At 43.7% G+C, this 23,507-nt stretch overlaps 1 protein-coding gene across 1 annotated transcript; it reads left to right on the top strand.

Moving 5' to 3' along the window:
- Window positions 1-233: 233 nt before the first annotated feature.
- Window positions 234-20,113, top strand: LOC123454023 (sodium-dependent phosphate transport protein 1-like). The gene is made up of 13 exons (XM_045132000.1): window positions 234-285; window positions 1,826-1,895; window positions 5,174-5,346; window positions 6,240-6,473; window positions 6,558-6,645; window positions 7,381-7,467; window positions 11,366-11,484; window positions 11,577-11,738; window positions 14,017-14,149; window positions 14,237-14,384; window positions 15,542-15,632; window positions 18,899-19,040; window positions 19,457-20,113. The coding sequence occupies exons 2-12, from the start codon at window positions 1,829-1,831 to the stop codon at window positions 19,031-19,033; spliced, it is 1,437 nt and encodes a 478-aa protein (XP_044987935.1). The 5' UTR covers window positions 234-285; window positions 1,826-1,828; the 3' UTR covers window positions 19,034-19,040; window positions 19,457-20,113.
- The last annotated feature ends 3,394 nt before the right edge of the window (window positions 20,114-23,507 follow it).

Raw genomic sequence — 23,507 nt, 5'->3', positions numbered from 1 at the left:
AGGGATAATGGCTGGGTGGTTTCTTGAAGAATGTGAAATCCACTTCCTTATACCTCTGTCGCCATTCTGTTGTACTTGGTGATCCATTTTGGAAGCCTGTCCTGACCTAACACAAAGTAACATAACAATAGTTAAAAATTAAACTTCTAGATTTAGCAAGATGAGGTCAAAAGATTTGATCTACAATATACTGACACTTACTAGTAAAATGGGTAATTCAGTGCTGTGTAAAGTTCATGGAAACAACTTTCTGAGAAGAGGAACTTCTATTCCATCCTGAATCAGGTTAGTCTGAGTCTTACCCCTGTCCAGTGAAATTAGCAATCACTTCTTGAGAGGCCTTCTGGGAGCCTTCTCTGGAAGAAAGGTTATAGATGGTAATTAATACGGGGAAATTTTTGAGAGAAAAAAGGTTGCTTATCTTCTGAGGCTTCTCACAGGAAAAGAATAAGACCCTTTATTAAGGAATGAGTGTAAAATAGGCATTTCTCCCAGGAATGAAAGGAGAAAGAATGTGATGTCAGGGTTCCTAGGCTCCTGTGAGTGGTAAAGCGTGTCTGTGTTGGTGAAGTACTGTGACTCCCCGTGACTTGTGTGCTGTGTCTGGTGCACGCTGTGTGCCGGGTCTCTGTAAGTGTTCCGAAGTGGAATTACACCCTACCAGGCAGAATCCCTTATTATAATTTCATTGATTTTGGAGTGGTTGATACTATAGCAGAATTACCTTGGGCTGTCTTAGCCCCTTATATGACGTGCTATCACCCACCTCTGTGTGTGATCTGACATCCGGTGTTTATTAGGTAAGTCCATTTGGAACATATGAACAGAGCTGGTAACTTCCACCATCCTGAAAGCTGAGACTGTCATTGCAGAATGTCAGAAGCCCACAGCAGAGATTTCCCCATTGGCTCTAATCACCCACCTGGGGTTTTCTCCACTGCATTTGAACAGTCTTGGTTAGTGATTGTCTTTTCTTCTGCAACTATAACATCTTCATGGAATTGTCATCAAATGGAGCATGGAATTAAGGGGAACTTGAATCTGTGTTCTAAGGCCATGGTAACTCACACTTTGCTCTATAATTTCTGTTTTGTTCTTTTTGACACAAGAACCTTTGAGCTGGTGGGCAATAGGGTCTTAGTACATTCTGAAAGGTTTTTCCTGAGGGTCACAAGCAAGTGAAGTTAGACACAGAGACAGGAGATAGGTGACAACTGAGGGGACTAAACACAGACCAAGGCAATTTTCCTCTGGATGTGTAATATTCTATCTCTCCACCATCCCAGAAATCCTCATTAGTCAACTAGCCTTATTGGAAATAGGTACTGACAACTTTTCAGGAACTTCAGTTCACCTCTTTATATATATATATATATATATAAATATATATATTCCATCTCCACTGTGTTCTGCCATTTTCATGCATGAACACTTCGAATTAGTGGCAGCCTCTTTTCACCTGTGGCCTTCTTTTATTATGGCTCTTAGGGCAAAACTACAGATAAATACTTCACTCATTTGTTCTTTGTTTGATAAAATCTTTACTTTTTTCTTATGCTAGGGAGGGGTATTGTCAATGGCCATGTAATTCTCCGTTGACAAAGAAGTTTCTTTTTCATAGGTTGCAAGTGGCCCATGTATTTTAAATCAGTTACACAGTGTCCCAAATGGAATATCCTCTGAGGTCCTTAGTGGAGTTGAAAGGGCACTGGTTGAAATGGAACCAGCTGCCACGTGATCCAGGTTTCATGCCACAGAGGAGTTCTGGGTACTTGGCCAGTTGCATTCTTGACTTGTCTGACCTCAGTGTGTTTTGCACTCACAGTGGATGGAAACCAATGCTGCCAAGCAGGAAGAGAGATACCCAATGGAGAATCAGCACTCTCCTGGCAAAGGTAACACAGCACCTTACAGGGGATTGTCCTTCCATGTACAACCTCAGAGTCATGGGAGAGAATCTTTCTGTGGAAACAAAGTCTTAGAAGGTTCAGGAAAGGACTGGTGAAGAAACTCGATTGGGAGAGTGCTTTCTCAGCATCACAAAATCCTGAGGTCAATCTCCCACTGCATAAACTAGGCATAGTGACACATGCCTATAATCCCATCACTCAGGACAGAGAGGCACAAGTTTCAGATGCGCAAGGTCATTCTTAGCTAGGTTTGAGGCTAACCTGTGTTATATGAGATTCTATCTCAAAAGAAAAAGTAAAATATTCACAAAGTGATGTTAAAAACTAGAATAATTTCTAAATAGAAATATTCCAACATTCCCATTGTTGTCAGTTTATCACAGGGGGCTAATGTCAGAAAAGGCACACCACTTTGGTTCCCTCCTCAAGGACACCAGCTTGTTGTGGAAATGATGCAGCAGAATGTTCTGGGTCACTTTGTTCCTGGATGTCTATCATCTAGGTGTTTATTGAACATTTTGAAAGAAAGTGTATTAGCAGAGGCAGGGTAATGACAATAAAAAATTATCATTATGTCTAGACTTATGTTTATGTCATGTCAATGCACATACCAAAGGAGGAGTACATGAAAATATAAAATTCTTGGTTCATACTAAAATTTAGTGGTCTATAAAATTATATTCTTTTTTAAAGTTGGTACTTGGTTATTGTGATAATTTAAAATTTTACCTCATCTGTGTTTTAATTTATTATTTTAAATGGCACTAAGTCACTGTTAAGGTTATCTGAGATATGTAAAATATTGTGTTATATTAGATAAGAAATTAATTAAAAGAGAAAAATTATATGATCAACAGATCTAGAAAAATCCCTTTATAGGGGCAATTTATTCAGATAAAACATCTTAGTTAATCATGGATGGCCCCCAAGATTCCTCATCCCTGTGAACCATGGGCCCTGAAGATAGAGCAGAGAATCTTTTTGAACACAGTGCTCTGCCCTCTGGAATGAGGACTTCTGGGCCAGCAGAGCAGAACTTTATGAGAATAGGAAGTAAGATCTTTGCTGCTGGGTGACTAGGGGTAGTGATGAGTAGAGCCACTTCTAGATTCAAGCCTTTAGGGGCTAGAGGATAGAAGTGATCATTAACTCAGTTGTTAACCTTATTGGATTTGGAATCATATAGAAGAAAATCCTCTGGGCACGTCTGTGAGGGAGTTTCTGCGTTAGGTTAAAGGAGCAGTCACCTCCATGCGGCTGCATCATCTGTGGCTGGGGTTTGCACGAAAATACAGGAGACAACAGGCTGAGCATCAGCTGTCATCCTTTTTCCTTCCTGACCACAGATACAGGGCTGGCTCCCTCCTTATCCTGCCACCAATCCTCCCTCCATGACGGGCTGTGTCCTTGAGCCATGACCAAGCAAAACCTTCCTTCCTTAGGTTGCTTCGTAGGCATTTGCTACAGCAAAGAAATACTGATGACACAATGGGCAATGATAAACAAAACTGCAAGATTTCACATAAATTTCCTTGGTCCTGATACATACTTATTTTCTCACTGGTACTTAGGCAGTATTAAGATAGGTGCAGCTTAAAGCAGTTTTATATATGTCATTATAATCTACAACCTGATGATCTTAAACAACAAAAAAAATCATGCAGATGAGAGAGATTTTGTCACATGAGACCTTTCAATCTAGACGTAGAGCTCAGAGATGGAGCACTTAGAGAGATTTGGGAATGAAAGAGACTTGCCATTATATAGATTTCCATAGCTGGTTCTGGAGATGGAGTGCGCCATGTTGATAATTTTGACCTGTGTTCAGATGTCATATAAATAGATTCCTGTAGTAAACACTCCTTGGTATGCAGGGTCTTTAGCACAGCAAGTTTTTGTTGAGATTAGTCCAGGTTGATGCCGAGTATATCAGGCTCATTTTGCTATTAATTCAGAGTGGCATGGTTGGCATTACTATGCCTTCCTGCTTCTAAGCAGCTTGGATTTCTTATTTTTTGAAGCCTGGTCTTAATCTGTCTGTGGTTGACTTGGATCTCACTCTGTAGCCCTAGGTTGGGCCTGAAATCAAGGTGAAGCTCCCACTTCAGGCTTCTCAGTGCTGGGACGATACATGTGGCAACAAACCCAGATCCTTCTGATTCTTCTTCTTCTCCTTCTCCTACTCCTTGTCCCCCCAACTTCTTCTTCTTTCTTTTCTAGTTTATGATTTTGAGGTAGAGTCTTGCTGTAGTCCAGGCCAACTTGGAATTCACTATGTAGTCTCAGGATGGCCTCAAACTCATCGCAACCCTCCAACCTCTGCCTCCCAAGTAGTTGGATTAAAGGTTTGCACCTCCATTTCTGGTTTCTTTCTGATTTTTTTTTTTAAATACTTACTCATTAATGTTAGTGATACAGAGAGAAAGAGGCAGAGGGAGACTAACACACACACTCACACACCCAAGAGAGAGAGAGAGAATGAGAGAGACAGAGAAAGAGAGAGAGAGAGAGAGCATGAATCTGAATGGGTGTCTTGGAGCTTCCTAATCATACAAATGAACTCCAGATACATGTGCCACTTTGTAGGTCTCACTTTACTTAGTTACTGGGAAATTATACCCAGGCCATTAGTCTTTACAAACAAGTGCTTTTAGCCACTGTTCAATCTCCCCAGCGTCTCTTTCTGCTGTTAAAAAGAAAAGCTGCAAGATGTTTTTCTGCACAAGTCTTTTTTGGTGAACAAATATTCTTATTTTTCTTGTGAAAATTATATTCTTCAAGGCTGACTTCATTTTTCTCCAATGAATCACATTAGCACATTCATTCAAAATCACTTAACATTAGGTGCATTTGTGTTTCTGGACTTCAAGATTTCTCTACTGGTGAATTTGCGTGGTTTCACACCAGCATTGTAAATAGCTATATAGGTATGACCTCAGTTTTCAATTGTATTTTGTAAATGTGATTTTTCTTTGCAACACGAAAATGTAAGACTCTATCTTATGTGTTTGAAGATCAGAACAGTGTCCTTTTGCCATAGACATGAGTCAAAATAGTTGCCAAACTGGCTAAATTTAATTGGTCATCCCAATTGGAACTATATTTTGCAGTAAAATGGGATTATCATGTAGGTCACACATTTCTTGGTAATTTCTCAAAGTCCATAAAATTAGCAAAATTTTTATTTATGTCTTGAATTCAAAATGCCTATCTTGACTTCTTCTGTATCAGTTAGTAACTGAGATTTTTGTTGTACTTCTTAGTCCCAGGGCTTTGTTCCTGTCGCTATGGACTCGCTGTGCTTTTGCACTTCATTAACCTTGGGGTCTGTGCACAGCGTGCATGTCTGAACCTCACTATCGTAACCATGGTGAACAGAACAGACACAAGTGGTGTGTCCAACGTATCTGCAGGGCAGAAGCTGGACGACACAAAGGTAAATCCAAAATATGACCCAAATGAACTAATTTGTGTTGTGGTTGAAGACTGTTGACAAGACAATCCTGATTAGACAAAGAAACTCCAATCTCAATAAACAAGTAACCTCCTAAATAGCATAACTTATGATTAAAGTATGATGTATTTGTGAAGGGCTTGTATGACTTTTAAAATAACCAGATCTAAGGGTTGGAATGAGGTGGTTAGGAAATAGGAAGAGAGAGAGAAAGAGAGAGAGAGAGAGAGAGAGAGAGAGAGAGAGAGAGTTTATAAAGCGGAAATGAAACTTACAGACAAGTTCATGAAACAACTGCTAACTGCCGTACTGTGACAGGTACTGGACTTCATGATGGTGCCTTTGACCATGAGGATTTTACATTATATGGCCAGAGAGCTCCTCATCCTAAAATCCTAAATGCTCTAAAATCTGAAACTTTCAAGCTGTGGCATGATGGCATAAATACAGAATTCCATACCTGATGCCATGAGGCAGGTCATGGACAAAATGCAGGTGTTTTAAATATTATGTAAAATGATCTACATGACTGCATAAGGTGTGTATAAAGCCTGAGTTGATTTCATATTCAGACTTTCATTCTGCCCCCAAACAGCAATATATGTGAATATTTTAGAATCAAGAATAAGAAACACTTGTGACATCAAGCATTTCTGAAATGATATTCAAGATAAAATTTACAAAGAAATATATATGTGTACGTTATATGTTAGTATATGTTACATATACAGGCATTGTGAGAGAAAAAAGGAGAGTCTTTTAAAAAACAAGTTAGACCAGAACTAATTTGGAAGACAAAACATCCAGAATTCCTACTTTACACTGTAAGTCTCCACATTGCAGAGCAGCTAGACTTGTCTCCCCCTTTCTTCCAGAACCCTGTGTATAACTGGAGCCCTGATATCCAGGGGATCATACTCACTGCCATTTCATATGGTACACCCATACCATACATTCCTGTTGGCTACCTATCTGGAAGATTCCCTGTGAAGAAGTTGATTGGCTCTGCCATGTTCCTCAGCTCTGTGTTATCCCTGCTCACCCCAGGAGCAGCTTGCCTTGGACCAGCTTTAGTCATCGTGTGCCGAGTACTCCAGGGAATAGTCCAGGTATTCAGATAATGGGATAAAATACACAGGGTATGAATCCATATTAAATAACTGAGAAAAAATGTCCTCCTCTTCTCATTTCAGGGCACAGTTATGGCAGCCCAGAACGCAATATGGGTCAAATGGGCTCCTCCCTTAGAACGAGGCCGACTTACCTCTGTGAGTTACTCAGGTAAAGACTTACGCCAAGAATGGTTGAATTAATTTCAACCCCTCAATCACATTCTTTCTGCAGGCCACAGAACTCTGTGCTTTGAACTGTCAAGGGGGTTGAAAAAAAAATCACTTCCAGCATTCTTGTTTTAAAAATGAGTATGTTAGGGCTCCATCAATGGCTCAGAGTGAAAAAAACCTATACAGGTGTGAAAACCTGGATTCAGATCCCCAGTGGATTAAAAAGTTTGGGTGGTATAGGGAGCTGTAATCCCAGAATTCTAGAGAGAGACAAGGAATTCACAGGGTAAGCTGGATGGCTACACACAGCAAAATTTATAAGTCCTGGTTTCAAATGAAACGCTGCCTCAGTAAACATGATAGAAAGATGCTGAGGAAGACACCAGACATGAACTTCCAGCATCCAACATGCACATATGGGCACCCTTACGCAAACCTAACTTATCTACACACACACACACACACACACACACAAACACACACACACACACACACACACACACACACACACACAGAGAGAGAGAGAGAGAGAGAGAGAGAGAGAAGAGAGAAAGAGAGGGAAGTTAATCAGAATGAAAATCAGGCAGCCTCACCTCAAACAACAGAAGAGATACAAGCAAACACCTTCTCTTTCCTCCCCATCCCTGAAGCTCTCCCACGGGAGACGCTGAGACCACATGGCCTGCATTGTATGATGTCTTCATTAATGTAACAGAAGTGTCCTTTTGACCAGGATACACACTGGGATCATTCCTGGTCATGCTTGTGAGTGGATTCATCTGTGATCTTCTGGGTTGGCCCATGGTCTTCTATATTTTGGGTGAGTATAATTAACTTATTTATTTATGAGGCAAAGAGGCAGATAGAGTGAGGGAGAGAATAGGCTCACTTGGGCATCTAGTCACTGCAAACAAGGCATGTGCCGACTTGTGCATCTGTCTTTACCTGGGCACTGGGGATCAAACCTCAGTTCTTAGGATTTTCAGGCAAGTGACTTAACTACTGACTGAGCAATCTCTCTGGCCGAGAGTATATATTTGATAAAAACTCACTTATGATTCAGAATTTAGGATGGAAAACTGAATATGTTACAAATTACCTGATTTCTACATTAAATACCATACGCTTCACTGAGGAAAAGATCAGTCAATTTTCATGAAATTCTCAGGACATAGTCACTGTCAGAGCTACATATATTATTGTACACAGATTAATCAATAGAATAATTCTGTACATTTTAAATGAAAAATTCTTTGGAAAAGGGAGAAAGACAGTAAGACTGAGGGGCTTGGGGAAGGGAAGGAGCCCTCACCCCATTGACAGGTTGAAACCTCTTTGCATTGGGAATCAAGAATTCCAGCAGTCAAGCCAGGCATAGTGGTGCACGCCTCTAATCCTAGCACTTGGGAGGCAGAGCTAGAAGTATCACCTTGAGTTCCAGGCCAGGCTGAGACAAGATAGTGAATTCCAGGTCAACCTGGGCTAGAGTAAGACCCTATTTTGAGAAACCAAAATCAAAAATAAATGCCAGCAGTCAACAAAATTTATTGCTCATGTAGAAATAATGTCTGTTTTGTATGTAGACATTTTGTGTTAAAGTAGCAGCTACCTATGCTCAAGGCCTGGGTGTACATAGCCTTGGGAAAAGCCTCATTGTCTTGGACACTTTCCAGCTTCTCTGGAATCTAGAGTTTTTCTTCTTCAATAGAACCCTGTCCGGTGTCCCTCAGGAGCTACTCTGTGGCATAATTTATTTGCTTAGCAACCCTGTGAAGAGAAGAGCTTGCAGACCCACCCTATTCCTCACATGACTATTGTGAAGATGGGGGACAGGGGCTCTCCTTAGAGAAGCCCACACCCATGCTCTCGGTGTGTCTCATTTTCTTCCTGAGCCCCTTCCACTTTTTTCTTTTAATCTTTGTTAACTTTCCAGATTTATGAAAGGTCATATAATGAATATTCTAGAACGTTCTATACCTTGAGCATGCTCTATAATACCACCCACCCATTGTCAGACACATTGATTTCTTCAGTGAAAAATAAATTCTACACAAATTGGAAACGATAAAAAGCATGAAGAATCACTGTTGCCAAACAAGTCATGAATGACTTTGGTTTTCTCCTCAGGGTTTTGGATTTGAGGCTGGCGGAGAGTGGATGGGCACATTATGCACATTTAGATGAGAACAAAAGAGGGGCTTGGGAAGCAGGTCCTTATTAGTTACTTTTCCCATTGCTTGAGCACACAGCTTAAAACGAGGAAGGGCTGTTTTGGTTTAGTTGAATAAGGAACACAGTCCACGGTGGGGGGAAGGCTCGGTGGGGGAGTGTGAGGCGGCTGGTCACGGTGCGTCTGTCGGGCCAAGCAGAGAGTGGCCAGGAAGAGGCTTGGGGCCTGAGGCCCTCCCGCGGACTCAGGTCCTTCACCTCATGAAGGGACCACCATCGTGCAGGGAGAGCCGTGGGCTGGGGAGACCCCATGTGCAGACACATGACCCAGCGGAGGACATTTTATATTCAAACTACAACATTGTGCAATGTCACGTAACAGGCAAATTCAGGATTTATTATGTACAAAGTGACTATTTGAAAGGGTAGTTGTGGGAAGCGGGAGGAATCACAGGCACGAGGAGAGGTCAGTGCGGCAGTAACGTGGGGCTGGTCTGTGAGAGTTACCACTGCCCCTGGAACCAAAGGAAGCGACATAGGAAGCTGTTATCAGAATCCACCAGAGACTCTTTTGGAGAGCACAACCTTCAGAGGACGGATGACTTCTTCATAGTGAACACAAATCGGGGGTAAATCTGAGAGAGATCCAGGTTTGGAAAGACCCTTCTCTGTCTATTCCTTCCCTTTCACCTGTGCCCGGATTTTCCACTCGTCAGATCCATGGGAAAGATGCATGAAGGCTGTCCATGCCCCTCAATGCAGCCCCCTGGGGACAAAGCAGGAGGAAAGGGGCGGAGAGAGGGTCATAGGACACACAGAGATGTGACAGAATGGGGTCAGAGGGCAGTGACTTAGGGATTTAGCCCCCCCAAACCGTAATGGAAGTCTCAGGAAAAGCAGTCAATGCCCAAGTTAGAGGCAGAGTAAAAACGGGACCAAGGCTGCTGTTTAATCAGCTCTGGTGTTGTTGCTCACCTTAACCAACCCCAGCATTCCTGTGCAGATGAAGACAATGTCTGCCTCTGGGGATTGATAATGTGCAAGATGTGGAGCCAACAAGCTGGGTGTATTTGTATTTGGCATTTTCCCTTCTTGGATTCCCGAACTTAAACCCCACATGCCTGAGTGTGAGGGAAAAGGAAAATAATCTCTAAACCACTTACCAGTGACCTCCATGAAAATCGGAATTTTTGCCTATCTACCACTATTACCTCAAGCATTAGGCTAGAATGTGGTACATGAAAAGCACTTTGTCCGTGTTTGTTCCATAAAAGACTAAATATTCAGTGTTACATACTCTCTGCAGTAGTTTGACATATCCTCATGATCAGCTTATTAGGATAACAACTTCTAAAACAACACACCTTTTGGCAAATCTTTATATGATTTTGATTACTTCTGAAGCCTTGGCTGTGTATCAGAACACAGGTAAGGCCGAGGTCTCAAACTGTTTATTTGGACCTGGGAAGGTGGCTTAGTCAGTAATAACATGCTTGCTTTGCAAGCATGAGGACTTGAATTGGATTTCCAGAATCCATGTAAAAAGGCCAGTCATGGTGGCAGGCATCTAGCTGGTAAGATCTAGGATGATGAGAGACCCTGACTTAAAAATAAAGAAAAGAAGAAGAAGAAGAAGTGGGAGGCATCTTAGGACACCCAGGTTGTCACCCGGGTGTCAAGCATTGTGACACACATATACAGGGACCCCCCCCCCCCACGCACGTGCTGAAATCAACCCCAAACCCGATGACTGTAGTCCTGTATAGGTATGGTCATGTCATGCTCTGGAGGTCAAACACATTCAGAATCTGAGAAGACAGAGGCTCAGTGTAGACAGGCAGGTGAGTGGAGGAACCTAGGAGCCCTTAGATCAGGACAGTGAAAGAATTCGCTTCCATAACAGTTTGTGCTGCAGGATAACAAAGATGGTTATAAAGAGGATATCTGCCACTGAGTTCTCTTGGAGAGTTTCAACAAGGAAAGGAAAAGTTTCAGTTCTCAGAATGAAAATTCCCATTTTAAATTATGCAATTACATATTTGCAATCAAAGCAATGGGGAGAGAGAGAAAATGTAAAAAAAAAAAAAAAAGCAGCAGCAGAAGAAAACTGAATGTGCATGTGCCACTTTGTACATCTGTCTTATTTGTGTGCTGGGGAATGGAACCCCTGACATGAGACTTTGCAAGCTGGTACCCCTAAGAGTTGAGCCATCTCTCCAGTCCAAAAATATAACTTTCAAAAAGAGACCCATTGGCCTGGATAGATGGCTTAGCGGTTAAGCGCTTGCCTGTGAAGCCTAAGGACCCCGGTTCGAGGCTCGGTTCCCCAAGTCCCACGTTAGCCAGATGCACAAGGGGGCGCAAGCATCTGGAGTACGTTTGCAGAGGCTGGAAGCCCTGGCGTGCCCATTCACTCTCCCTCTATCTGTCTTTCTCTCTGTGTCTGTTGCTCTCAAATAAATAAATAAAAAATTAAAAAAAAAAAAGAGACAGACTATAGAAAGAACTGCGAATTGAACTTGCACTTGTAATTTGTATGCCTTTGACAGGTGCGTTTGGCTGTGTTATGTCTCTTCTCTGGTTCATCCTGTTCTATGAAGAACCCAAGGACCACCCGTGGATAAGCATCAGGGAGAAGGAATACATCAACTCTTCTCTCGCCCAGCAGGTAGAGCGCCGCTCTGTCTCCCCTCCGTCCTGCTCCAACCAAACAGGCTCCGCGTGTCCACACTGGAGAAGGATTAATGGTGTATTTTACAGGTCAGCGCATGTGGACGACGTCTGCCAATCAAGGCTATGCTGAAGTCTCTTCCAGTCTGGGCCATCGCCCTCTCTGTCTTTGCTTTCCTGTGGTCAACCTCCCTCTTTGCTGTGTACATGCCAACGTATCTCAGCACCATGCTTCATGTCAACGTGAGAGAGGTGAGTGCCGCCCTCGTCCTCATCTTCAAGTGTATGAAGGACTTGATCCCGCGTGACAGCAGCCTGTTGTCTGTTTACCTCCTGCCGCTGCTCTGTAGCTGGAGATGCGCGGTTTTTCATCTTTATGGGAACACTGCCCCTAATAAAAGCTATCAATATGGGCTGGCGACATGGCTCTTCATGTAAAGCACTTTTTTCCAAAGCCTGCTGACTCAGTTTTGATTCCCCAGGACCCAAGTAAAGCCAGATTACAAAATGTTGTAGTCATCTGGAGTTTCTTTGCCTTGTCAAAAGTCACTGGTGCACCCTTTCTCTCTCTCCCTCAAATATATAAGTAGAAATATAATTTTAAGAAATTAAAATTTTTTTTTTCGAGGGAGGGTCCCACTCTAACCCAGGCTGACCTGGAATTCACTCTTTAGTCTCATGGTGGGCTTGAACTCAGTTGCTCCTGCTACCTCTGCCTCCTGTGTGCTGGCATTAAATTCGCGTGCCACCCTGACTGGCTAAATTTTTATTTATTTAATTGACAGAGAAAGATGGAGAGAGAGAGAAAGAGAGAGAGAGAGAATGGGTGTGCCAGGGCCTCCTGCCACTGCAAATGAACTCGAGATGCATGTGCCCCCTCCTACATCGGGCTAACGTGGGTCCTGGGGAATCAAACCAGGGTCTTTTGGCTTTGCAGGCAAGTGCCTTCACTGCTAAGCCATCCCTCCAGCCCAGAAATATAATTTTTTAAATTATAAATAAACTGTCTCAAACTACAAATGGACATGCACTCATGCTCCCCATCCCCCATCCATAACTGCTCTTTGTGTAACTTAGGACGTAATACAAGCCAGGTGTGGTGGTGAACACCATTAATTATAGCACTTACGTGGCCGAGGTGGGATGATTGCTGTTACTCAAAGCCACCTTGGGATACAAAACACGAGAAAAGAACTTGACTCCATCATTCCTCTCAGGGGTTGGGGTCCTTCTCTCAAAGTACCTGGGCCAGGCCCTGCCACCACGCTCAACTCTAAAAGGACCAGAGTGCTGGGCTCCATGTCTATGGCGTGGGTCTTGCCCTGAGCGGACTGGCATTCCATTATCTATCTGACTTGGGGTCTCTAATGCTTGGAACCTCCTTTTTTTTTTTTTTTTTTACACTAAAGTAACCAGAACAGATTCCCTCAGAAATGGAGCTGGGCTTTCACTTTGAAGCTTTCTACAGCCACCCAGTCCTCAGGCCAGGACACAGAATAGCATGGACCATACAAAGGCTCATTGACTCCATTTAAACTTCCATGAAACCACGATATTTTTTTAAAAAAATATTTATTTATTTATTTGAGAGCAACAGAGAGAGAAAGAGGCAGAGAGATGAGAGAGAGAGAGTAAGAGAGAATGGGCACACCAGGGCCTCCAGCCACTGCTAACGAACTCCAGATGCGTGCGCCCCCTTGTGCATCTGGTTAACGTGGGTCCTGGAGAATCAAGCCTCAAATCGGGGTCCTGGGGCTTCATAGGCAAGTGATTAACCGCTAAGCCATCTCTCTAGCCTGAAACCACAGTATTTTAGGCAAGATTAACCATGCCTGAGTTAGTGTTGGCACCATGCATATATAATTTTCATTATACTCTCTCATTTTCCTCAAGGTTGGCTCTCTCCTGTTCTCAACGTGGTCCTCTCCTCATACTGTAGATCCTGTGAAACTCACAACTGTTTTTTTAAAAGTAGGGATGCGACAAATATTTCTTTTTTGAATTTGAGACAGAGAGAGTGGAAGAGAGAAAAAAGTGGTGTGTCAGGGCCTGTAGCTACTGCAAACGAACTCTAGACTCATACACCACCTTGTGCATCTGTTTTACGTGGGACCTAGAGAATCGAACCTGGGTCCTTAGGCTTCACAGGCAAGTGTCTTAACTGCTAATCCATCTCTCCAGCCCAGATGTGACAAATATTACTGACCACAAAACTTGTTTTCTCTTTTCATTGGATTGTGAGGTCCTAGACAGATCTCTGATGTTGCATGTTCATGGTTTTATGTATAAAATTTAACCATTTAACTATTTTTCTATGTATGCATACATGTGTGTATCCACTTATCTATTTTTATTTATGGCACTGGGATTGAACCCAGGGTTTGGTACACACCAGGCAGGAGATGTGACACTGGGTGCACCCTCAGGTCAGCACATGCATTAGTAAGTGAACGCCAGTGAAAAGATTGCTGTGTACAAACAACACTGCTTCTCCATCATACTCACTCTCAGAATAACGTTTCCTCCTCAGAACGGGCTGCTGTCTGGTCTCCCACATTTGTGTGCCTACATCTGTGCTATCGTAGCTGGTGAGATGGCAGACTTCTTCCAGTCCAGGAAGATTTTCAGCCTACTTACCATCCGGAAGCTCTTCACCACATTAGGTAAGAACAGCTGGGACATTCAGACAGATTGGGGAGCCAACACCCCATGCTCAGGACGCACCTAACTGCTGTCTGCGTCACTGCCAGGACTCCTCCTTCCTGTGATCTTCAGCCTGAGCCTGCTGGCCCCGGGCCTCGGCTTCCATGGCACCGTCACCTTCCTAGTACTTGCCAATGCATTGTTCAATCTCTCAGCACCTGGAGGATTTATCAATGCTCTGGACATTGCCCCCAGGTAGGGTAACCTCAAAACTTGCTTATTTTATTAACAAACTGAAGTACATATGTTATTTTGTACCAAAGGATAGTTTGAACTGTGGACACACATGTACTACCCACATAATCCGTTACTTTGTGATGAGGTGCTTGAAGTCTATTGTGCTAAGAGGCTCAAGAATAACGCACATTGCTATTAACTGAAGACACCCTGTGCTACAATGGATCTGTTGAATTTATTCCTGCATAACTGAACTTCTTCCTTTAACCAAAGTCAATTAAAAAATAAAAATTACTAATTACCTTGAAACACCCCTTCTGTTTTCTAGTTCACGGTTAATTATTTATTCATCTACTATTTATTCATTCATGATTTACTCCAGGGAGAGAGAGAGAGAGGTAAGCATGGCGGGGCAGGATGTGCACAGGCGCTGCCTCCTCGCCGAGCCTGACGGCCTGCCCCAGGGTGATGGAGACAGACGCTGAGGACACTCGACATGCGCCCAAGCAGAAATTCAGAAGGTGCTGAAAGCTCAGCACTAAAGTGGACCTACTACACAATCACCAAGGCTCGGGGATTTCGAGGGAGAAGGGGCAGGAAGAATGTAAGAGCCACAGGGCTGGAGAAATATCCAGAGGCCTTGCCCCGCCCCCCCCCCCCCATGAGGACAGTGTCCTCTCAGGACTCATAGCACAACTCCCTGGAGAACGCCAGCGATCCCCCTAAGAGCGCCCTCAGGGGGGTGGGGCCAGAGAGTAGGGAAATGATGGTACCCACATGTGACGTGTCCATACAAAGTTTCTATTTAACAACAGCGACAAGAAGTAGTTGAAAAAATAATCGGAAACCAATTCCGGTCATAACATAGGTAATCTCTGAATTTTTGATCGTGCTTGGAGGTTCCAGTCTCTGCTGGAGTTATTCTAGACATGCCCCCATTATCTTGATCTCCTTGAACATTCTGTCCCGCTTGATTCAGTCTTCCTGACACTGTTGATTATCCAGAAAGCTGCTCATGTGTAGACAATATTCTGACATTTTAATGAGTGACAATTGGGGAAGGTTAACTCATGGAATCACCACTCTTAAATCCCACTTGGCGAAGTTAGCTTCTACCAAGGCATCTGCTTCATCTGACATGTGGCGTGTGTGTATCAACATTAATTTTCTTTCAGGTATTATGGATTTCTCAGAGGAGTCACCACGTTAATAGGAATGGTAGGAGGCATAATTTCTACCACTGTTGCTGGGCAAGTACTCAGTCAGGTGCGTACCTCGAACACACACAAAGCTGTTGTTCCACTATTAATTGTGCAGAGAAAGACATAAATTTGCACACGCACATGTGTGTATGTGTTTGCGTGAAGATACTGTGTGTGTATAAAAAAAATCAGAGACTAGAGGTCAGTAGCAGGCCAATGACAAGTTTATTGTCATTTGTAAACAGATTTGACTAAATTAGGCAGCTGTTTGGTCAACAGATGACGTTTTCTTTCTTGTTACATGCCCATTATTTCTGATGGGAACCCTCGTGTCATTACTCATTGGGAAGAAAGAAGGACTCAGACATTTTTTTTTTTTTACAACAAATGCATGGCTTTGTCCAAAAACAATGTTGAAGCCCAGCATGGTGTTGCATGCCTTTAATCTGTACCCTCAGGAGGCAGAGGTAGGAGGATCACCACAAGTTCAAGGCCACCTGAGACTACATAGTGAATTCCAAGTCAGCAAGACCCTACCTCGACAAACCAAAAAATAAAATTAAATAAATAAATAAGTAAAACAAAAAACATGGTGAGTGGTGGCAAAAGTAACAAGATAAAGTTTTGTCAGAAAAAAAAAAAATCAAATGCATGGACTAAAGACGGAACCATGAAAACTTTTTGGCATTGTCACCTACAAATTTGCTTAATATTTTCCTAGTGAGCATATCTAAAATGCTCTACCCAATTTAACAGTTAGATAAAAGACATGTCTATCTTGGAGATGAGGTTCCCTAGAACCTACTTAAAAATCAGGGTGTGGTCGCACACTTCTGTGATCTGAGGGGATGGAGAGTGGAGAGCACTGGGCTGCATGGTGGGGAAATGTCACTTTCACGTTGAAGGGGCAATGTCTGCCTACAGAAGAATGAATCTAGAGCATTATCTCTCACCAGGCCCCCAAATTAACACAGTAAGACCTGAATCCTTAATATGATGAGAGGGAAAAGCAGAGAGAACATTTCAAGATACAGACATAGGGGAGAACTTTCTGAATTTTCACCCCACGTAGCCAAGGACATAAGACAAAGAGTCCCCAAATGGGATCTTTTGAAACTAAAAAGCTATTGCACAGCAATAGATTCAAAAGACCAGCTTCAGAGTGGGAGAAAATCTTCAACTGCTAACTACCTGATAGAAGATTTATAGCAGAATATATGAAGAACTCAAACTAAACAAAAATATCAAGCAAGCTGGGAATGGTGGTGCATGCCTTTAATCCCATCACTCATGAGGTAGAGGTAGGATTGCAGTGAGTTCAATAACAGCCTGAGACCACTGAGTTAATTCTGGGTCAATATGGGCTAGGAGAGACCCCACCTCAAAAGCAAAAACTAATACAAATATCGAGCAACCCAAATCAAAGAAATGTGGCATGAAACTGAACAGAGTTTTCAAAACAAGAAGCTCACATGGCCAATGGCTAATGGAATATATATATAATTTTATTTATTTATTTGACAGAGAAAGAGAGGAAGAAAGAGAGAGAGAGAATGGGCACCCCAGGGCTTCTAGTCACTGCAAACGAACTCCACATGCATGCACCCCCTCGTGCATCTGGCCTACATGGGTTCTGGAGAGTTGAACCAGGATTGTTTGGATTTTGCAGGCAAATGCCTTAACTGCTAAGCCATCTCTCCAGCCCAATAAGTATATCTTAAACTATTCAACATATGTAGCAATCATGGAAATGCAAATTAAAACTACACTGAGAGTCTCTCTTGCTCCATTCGGCATAGTTATCATAAAAAAATAGATGACAACAAAAGCTAACATGTGGTTGAGAAAGTGAAACACTTTTTTTTCCTACTGGTGGGCATGTAGACCTGTACATGCACTATGGAAATCAGTATGGAGTTTTCTCAAAAACCTAAGGCATAATCCTCCTGGGCATATGTCGGTCTCCTCCCCAGCAGGCAGGTAGTGCTGAGGAGGGACCAGGCCAGCTGGTTCCTCCCAAGGGGTTGAGGAGGAAGATGAGTGTCATATGACTCAGAACCTCTCCTGTTTACTGGAGAAAAACCACACTGAGTCGGGCGTCTTGTGGAAGCAGGTACTCACGGGAACTTGCTTTATTGTTACAAGCAGTTGCCTGTATAATGTTGGGGCTGAAGGTGGGGATTTTAGGATAGTGGAAGAGGTAAGGACCAATAGTAAACTGTGACTATTGAAATGATAATTCCAACTCCTGTGAGGAAGTAGCAGGCAAGAAGCCACTAGGTGTCTTGCTGAGTCCTAGCTGTCCAGACACAGATCACCAAACTTTAGCTAGGCTCAGGAAGTCCCACTAGGCCTCACGTCCAGCTCTCTCAACAGGCATATACCCTAGGGACTTTACATGTGCCTTAATAAGTACTTGCACATCCATCTTGTGGCTTCTCCACTCACAAGAGCTGGGAATGAAATCACTATAGATGCCCAGTAACTGATGAATGGATAATGACCATATGGTAATATATACACTGGAGTTTTATGTAATATGTTATTTATTTAGTTATTTATGAGAGAGAGAGAGAGAAGGAGAGCAAATGGGTGCACTGGGGCCTCTGGCCACTGCAAAACAAACTCCAGACACATCCATTATTTTATGCATCTGCCTTACATGGGTACTAGAAAACTGAACAAGGGTCCTTAGGTTCACAGAAGCACCTTAACTGCTACGCCATCTCTCTAGGTCTCACATTGAGGTTTTCTTTGAAGCTGGCGAAAAACCTGCCTCCAACTCCCAAGTGCTAGGGTGTAGGTAGGCCCCACAGTATAAAGAATTACAAGAGTCCTGAGGAAGAGAAGTTGGGATTTGAACTCTGCATGGTAATAGATAATGCCAAGGGGGAATATAGAATAGCATGGAAGGTATATTCACAAAATGATATTATGGCTGAGAGAAACCGGTTAATCTTCCAACTACTGTATAAAACACTCCCTCTCCACATATCTATCTATACATGCTTATATGCCACAACTCACCATTAGCTACATGAAACACTGTGAAAGAAAGTGGTTTTGAAATAAAACAGAACGAGAAAATATGCATCAATTATGAATACCAGACACGTGTATTTATCTGGTGAAAAAATGGAATTTTTTACATTGTTTATGTCATAGCAGAATGAAAGCAATCGTTTATGTAGAAGGAAATGCTGGTCTTATTGATCATGACATTTTCCATGTTGAAATAACTGTGTCGAGTGTACACATTAACACTGCATTTTAAATGTTAGAAGATGAACAATTGGAACAGTGTCTTGTCCTTTGTATTTTAATCTATAGAGTGCTGAATTTTCCTGGCATGTCATCTTCCTCCTGGCGGCAGGCATTAATGTGACAAGCCTCATCGTCTACCTCGTATTTGCTAAGGCAGAAGTCCAGGACTGGGCTCAGCCAGATCAGTGCACACAGCTGTGAAGTGGAGGTGACTGGAGTAGGGCAGGAGTGAGCAGTGCAGGAGGGGGCGGGGCTGCAGCTGAGCCCTGAGCTAAGCTCAGGCTGCCTAAGGGCCCAGGGAGGATGGAGGCCAGAGCAAACATGGAAGTATTAACCACCCTCGGGAAATGCCTTGCAGCCCAGGCATGCTCTCCATGGGGTTCCGGGGAGATGTCCGGGCGGGGTTGTCAGTCTGGGAGGCTGGGTCTTAAACATTGAGACAGAGAAGACGGGACACTTGGAAGGGTCTTCAGTAAAGTGCAGTCAGCACTGGGGAATGTGGTGTCTTAAGAAATGAGAAAGGTTCACGGAGAAAGAGAATTTTGTCTGGTAATAGTAACTCTGCTTATTTAGGGACCTTGTAGAATCAGCTGTTGTTTAAATTAGATCTCCTCTCGCTTACAGTCAGTCATACTCAGAGGGCCCTGTGACCATCTAACTCTATCTACCTGGGTCCACTCGAACACCCTCCAAGGCCTGAAAGTCTACAAGAGCAGGCACCCTAAAAAGCTCCCGTCTTGTGTCTCCACTTTCGGTTAACTCCTTGCTCCCCTCTCCCCACAATGTCTTCATTCAAGACTGTCTTTTCATATTGCACCAAGGCACGTTCAGTTCCTTAGAAAGACACACGTGGGAAGTTTCCTAACTGCCACACCCAACAGCTCCATTCCTCCCAAAGAAGCCAGGTGGACCATCGTCCCAGCACCCCAAACTCAGGGAGGTTTGCCTCTTGAGAACGGGATTGAGGCAGGTTAAGGGACCAGTGTCCTGGAAAGTAAAAGCAGAGATGTCCTTGAGGCTGACCTTCAGGCTCCACTGTGCTGGAGGTCAGAGAAGGACCTGGCCTCTCCTTATCACTTGCCTAAAGGAGTTCCCAAGATGCAGTTTTCCATAAACAACCCAATTCCCTCCCTAGGAAATAGTTCTCCTTTCCTTGGATTTAGACCCCTGGGAGGGTCGCATTTGAACCCGGCTTTGTGCTTGGTTAGGCTCAGCACATAAAACATAATGGCTGGTTAGCTCAGCCCCCATTCAGAACTTATGAAGAACCCAATTTCGGTCTCTAGGTGCACCGTACCACTCCTCCCTTCTCATGGACATGAGCTCTTCATACTATCGTCTCTTTCCTTCCCTTAAACCAATAAAGTTTCTCTAAAATAAAAAAAAAAAGTAATGTAAAAGGGCAAGGGAACCTCTGAGAAATGCTACTAAATTATATTAGGTCAAAAATTTTTTGATGGGTTTGGTAAGAGTGACCAAAATGGTGACCTTGCATTGAATGACTTTCAAATGAATGACAGAGACAGAGGGCATATGAAGGTGTGCTCAAAGGGAGCCACATAAACTAGCCAGGGAGAGTTAAAAAGGGAGGACAGGAATGCTGAAGCTTTTCACCACATACAAAGGTATGAAACAACAATGCTAATTGGACCCATTCTGTGGCCACACTGAAGCCTTCCATTCAGGTCTTGAAGGGCAGACGCTGTTACATTGGCCAAAAGAGAGGCACAGAGACGTGCCTCAACCAAGGGCCTGTTTGAGGTAAGACGTGTGAAAACAGGTCAGATAACCCAATTCTGGACAAGGGAGATGACTGGACAAAAGTATCCATCATTCCTTTGAAACGTTGAAAAGCCTCGTGTCCTCTGGGTTAGATGCTCAGCAGCGACGTTCTTGATGCGCTTCTTCCTTCTTCTGCGCACTCAGTGAAGGGGGAGCGCACGGAGAGCCTGGAGCCTCCTTTCCGAAGAGCAGAGGAACGTGCACGAGGCCCGAGCTGGAGGCAGCGGCAGCCCCGGGACGAGGTGGACCCAGGGGCGCTGGCGGCCAGGCTCCCCCGTCACAGCCTGCGCGCTGCCCTTCTGTCTCGTGTGTCGTGTGTAACAAGTGACGTGTCTGGATTTTGAAGTGGTGAGGCACGAAGCCAAGAGCTGTTATATCCTGTTTGCCAAACCTCATCTGAAAATACAGCTGCTTTCAATAACCCTTTGTCTAACTGCTCTGCTGCTTCTGAAACCTGCTTGTTACTGATGCCTCCTTCCTGTGATCAATAAAGGCTGGAGTTCTTCGAGGATTCGCCCCAAGCCTGCCTTCTCCGTTAGCTATGTTCTTGATTGCGGAAATCTCAACCTTCTTGAAGATCTAATCACAACGTACATCTGATATATTCCAAAAGTTACAAGAATTGTCCAAATCTCACAGGTGCAGCCCAGACCTGACTCTTTTGCCTTTTTTGGGTCTTCCCTAGAAGTGACTTTCTTGCTGTCTTTCTGAGCACTGTTCCCACTGATCTGGTAGAAGCCAGATGTGTGGGTGTTGCCCTGGCCACCCTCCATCCTCACCCTCTCATGGAGGGCTATGAGGGTGTCTGCTATAGCATCTAATCTGCTCCCCTCTCTGCCAATCTGCTCGCTCCCAGCAGAGGGCCATCGTTCTCCTGGCTTCTTTATTTATTTTGTGGCAGGGTGTTGCAGTGTAGCCCAGGCTGCCCTCTTTAGCGCTGGGGTTGCAGACATGCCCAGGCTAGACTGGTTACCCTAGAAGCCCTTCCAGGACCGAAGGCTGCCCAGGTGCAAGAGGAGCGTCTGCTCTGGCCGAGCATGTCCTGCCCGTGTGGCTGCTTCCCTGTGCGTCGTTCCTCAACTCACTCACGTGTGGTCACCTCCCACAGAGCAGCAGAACGTCTTAGGGCCTGTGAACAGAAGGACACCTCCGCCTTGGGTAACCAGCACTCAGGACTTAGGACAAGGACTGTACATGGGAATGACGTTTATTCATCTCATGCGCCTTCAACAAGTGCTGACTTGTGGGTTTCTCAATCATTAAAAGGGCCCCTTTTCCAGAAAGCAGCAGAAGGTGCCGGCTGTGACCTCGGATGGTTCAAGTGTCCTGTAGCCTGTGGAGCAGGATGAATACCATCAAGACTTGGAAAACAATCCACACTGCAGCTGAGTGACTTCAAAGCCCTGGGGACAATGGGGGTTTCCATGCATTCTTTCCTCCTTCCCTTCTTTTCTCTTCTCCTTTCTTTGAGCCTACTTTCTCTTTTTTGTCCTTCTCCATCCTTTCTCCTTTCCCTTTCCATATGCTCTTTCTCCAGGTCACCCACTCCTCTTTCTCTTCCTGTACCGCTCCCTCCTCCTTTCTCCCATCCCTCCTCCTCTCTCATCTGTGATATCTCAAGTTCACTGCTCATAGGTAAATTAACTTGTAAGACATATTCTCTTCCTCAGGGTAGAGCCCCATGCTCAAACAATGGTCTTTATCTAAAGTAAATGATTTCAAACTATACACCCCGTTTCCACCCTTCCCTGGGTAATTGCTGGTACCCACACAGTTATCTAAACTAATCAAAGATGTTATCAAATACAAATGCCAAAACTTTATGTGGTCTTTCTTATCTTTTCCTGACAATTTCTAAATTAAACTAATTGGTTGAGATTTGTTAATAAAAATAGCATTTTCAAAACTGATAATATGTTCTGTCTATTAAAAAATAAGATTGCCTACCTTCTAAAAAACTGTTTCTCTGTATTTCTCTCACCTTATTTGTTTATAAATTCAAACTTAATTCTCTATAATAAGGTAGTAAATTTATTTATAGTGTCATATATATATATATATATATATATATATATATATATATATATATATAGTGAGCAGAGGCTGTCATCCAGTTGTTTTCCACCATCCCACTTCAGCTTGAAAAAGTAAGACTCAAAATCGTCACCTACTCCACTGGCTCAAGCCCTGGGCGGCGGGGCGTCCATGCGGCTCCATCATGTCGCAGGAGTCCTTTAAGATCACACTCACCTGGGACCCGCCGCTGCCCTACAAAGTGTGAGTACAGTGGTTGTGGCGGGCTTGGGCCCAGGCTGGGGTGCGCGGGGTCCCCGGTCTGCCCTCCGCTGCTCTCCTTCCTCGTCTGCCTTCATCGCACGGCTGTAGGCCCTGAGCTTGTCCCCTTGTCCCGAAGCCTGCAGGGAGATGCCCTGTGCATGCTGACCCCTGAGGGCCACCCGGGCCTGGAGGGAAGGTGGGTCCACCTCGAGCTCCTCTGGGAATAGATTCCACTCAGTGTTCCTGAAAGTACACCTTTTACAGCAGTCTTAAAGTTTGCAGCAGAAGGATTGAAAGTTCCTGCAGCCACAAGTGCAATTATTACCAATGATGGACTAGGAATAAATCCTGCTCAGGCTGCTGGGAATGTTTTTCTAAAGCATGGTTCAGAACTACGAATTATTCCTAGAGATGGTGATGGAAGTCATTAATACATGCAACTTGGAGCACAGTTACCAACCAGAATAAATATTGATGTTTGTTGTTGCTGTAAAATTGAAATCAGGTACTTAAGATTCTATGAAAATGCCAAGAATCAAAGAAACAATGAATGGTGGCTCTTCTGTCCCTTGTTGTTTGTAGTTTTCATATGAAATGGGAAGCCTCATGGGTGGAG

This window comes from Jaculus jaculus, chromosome 13 (assembly GCF_020740685.1).
Source record: "Jaculus jaculus isolate mJacJac1 chromosome 13, mJacJac1.mat.Y.cur, whole genome shotgun sequence".
NCBI classification, from domain to species: Eukaryota; Metazoa; Chordata; class Mammalia; order Rodentia; family Dipodidae; genus Jaculus; species Jaculus jaculus.
The sequence above is the reverse complement of the archived record's forward strand: the minus strand, read 5'-3'. Positions and strand labels throughout refer to the sequence as shown.

Coding starts and splice junctions, on each gene's coding strand:
- LOC123454023 (XM_045132000.1), top strand. CDS start 1,829: ATGGAAACCAATGCTGCCAAGCAGGAAGAGAGATACCCAATGGAGAAT. Junction 11,739..14,016: donor TTCATGTCAACGTGAGAGAG/GTGAGTGCCGCC, acceptor TTTCCTCCTCAG/AACGGGCTGCTGTCTGGTCT. Junction 14,385..15,541: donor GCTCTGGACATTGCCCCCAG/GTAGGGTAACCT, acceptor ATTTTCTTTCAG/GTATTATGGATTTCTCAGAG.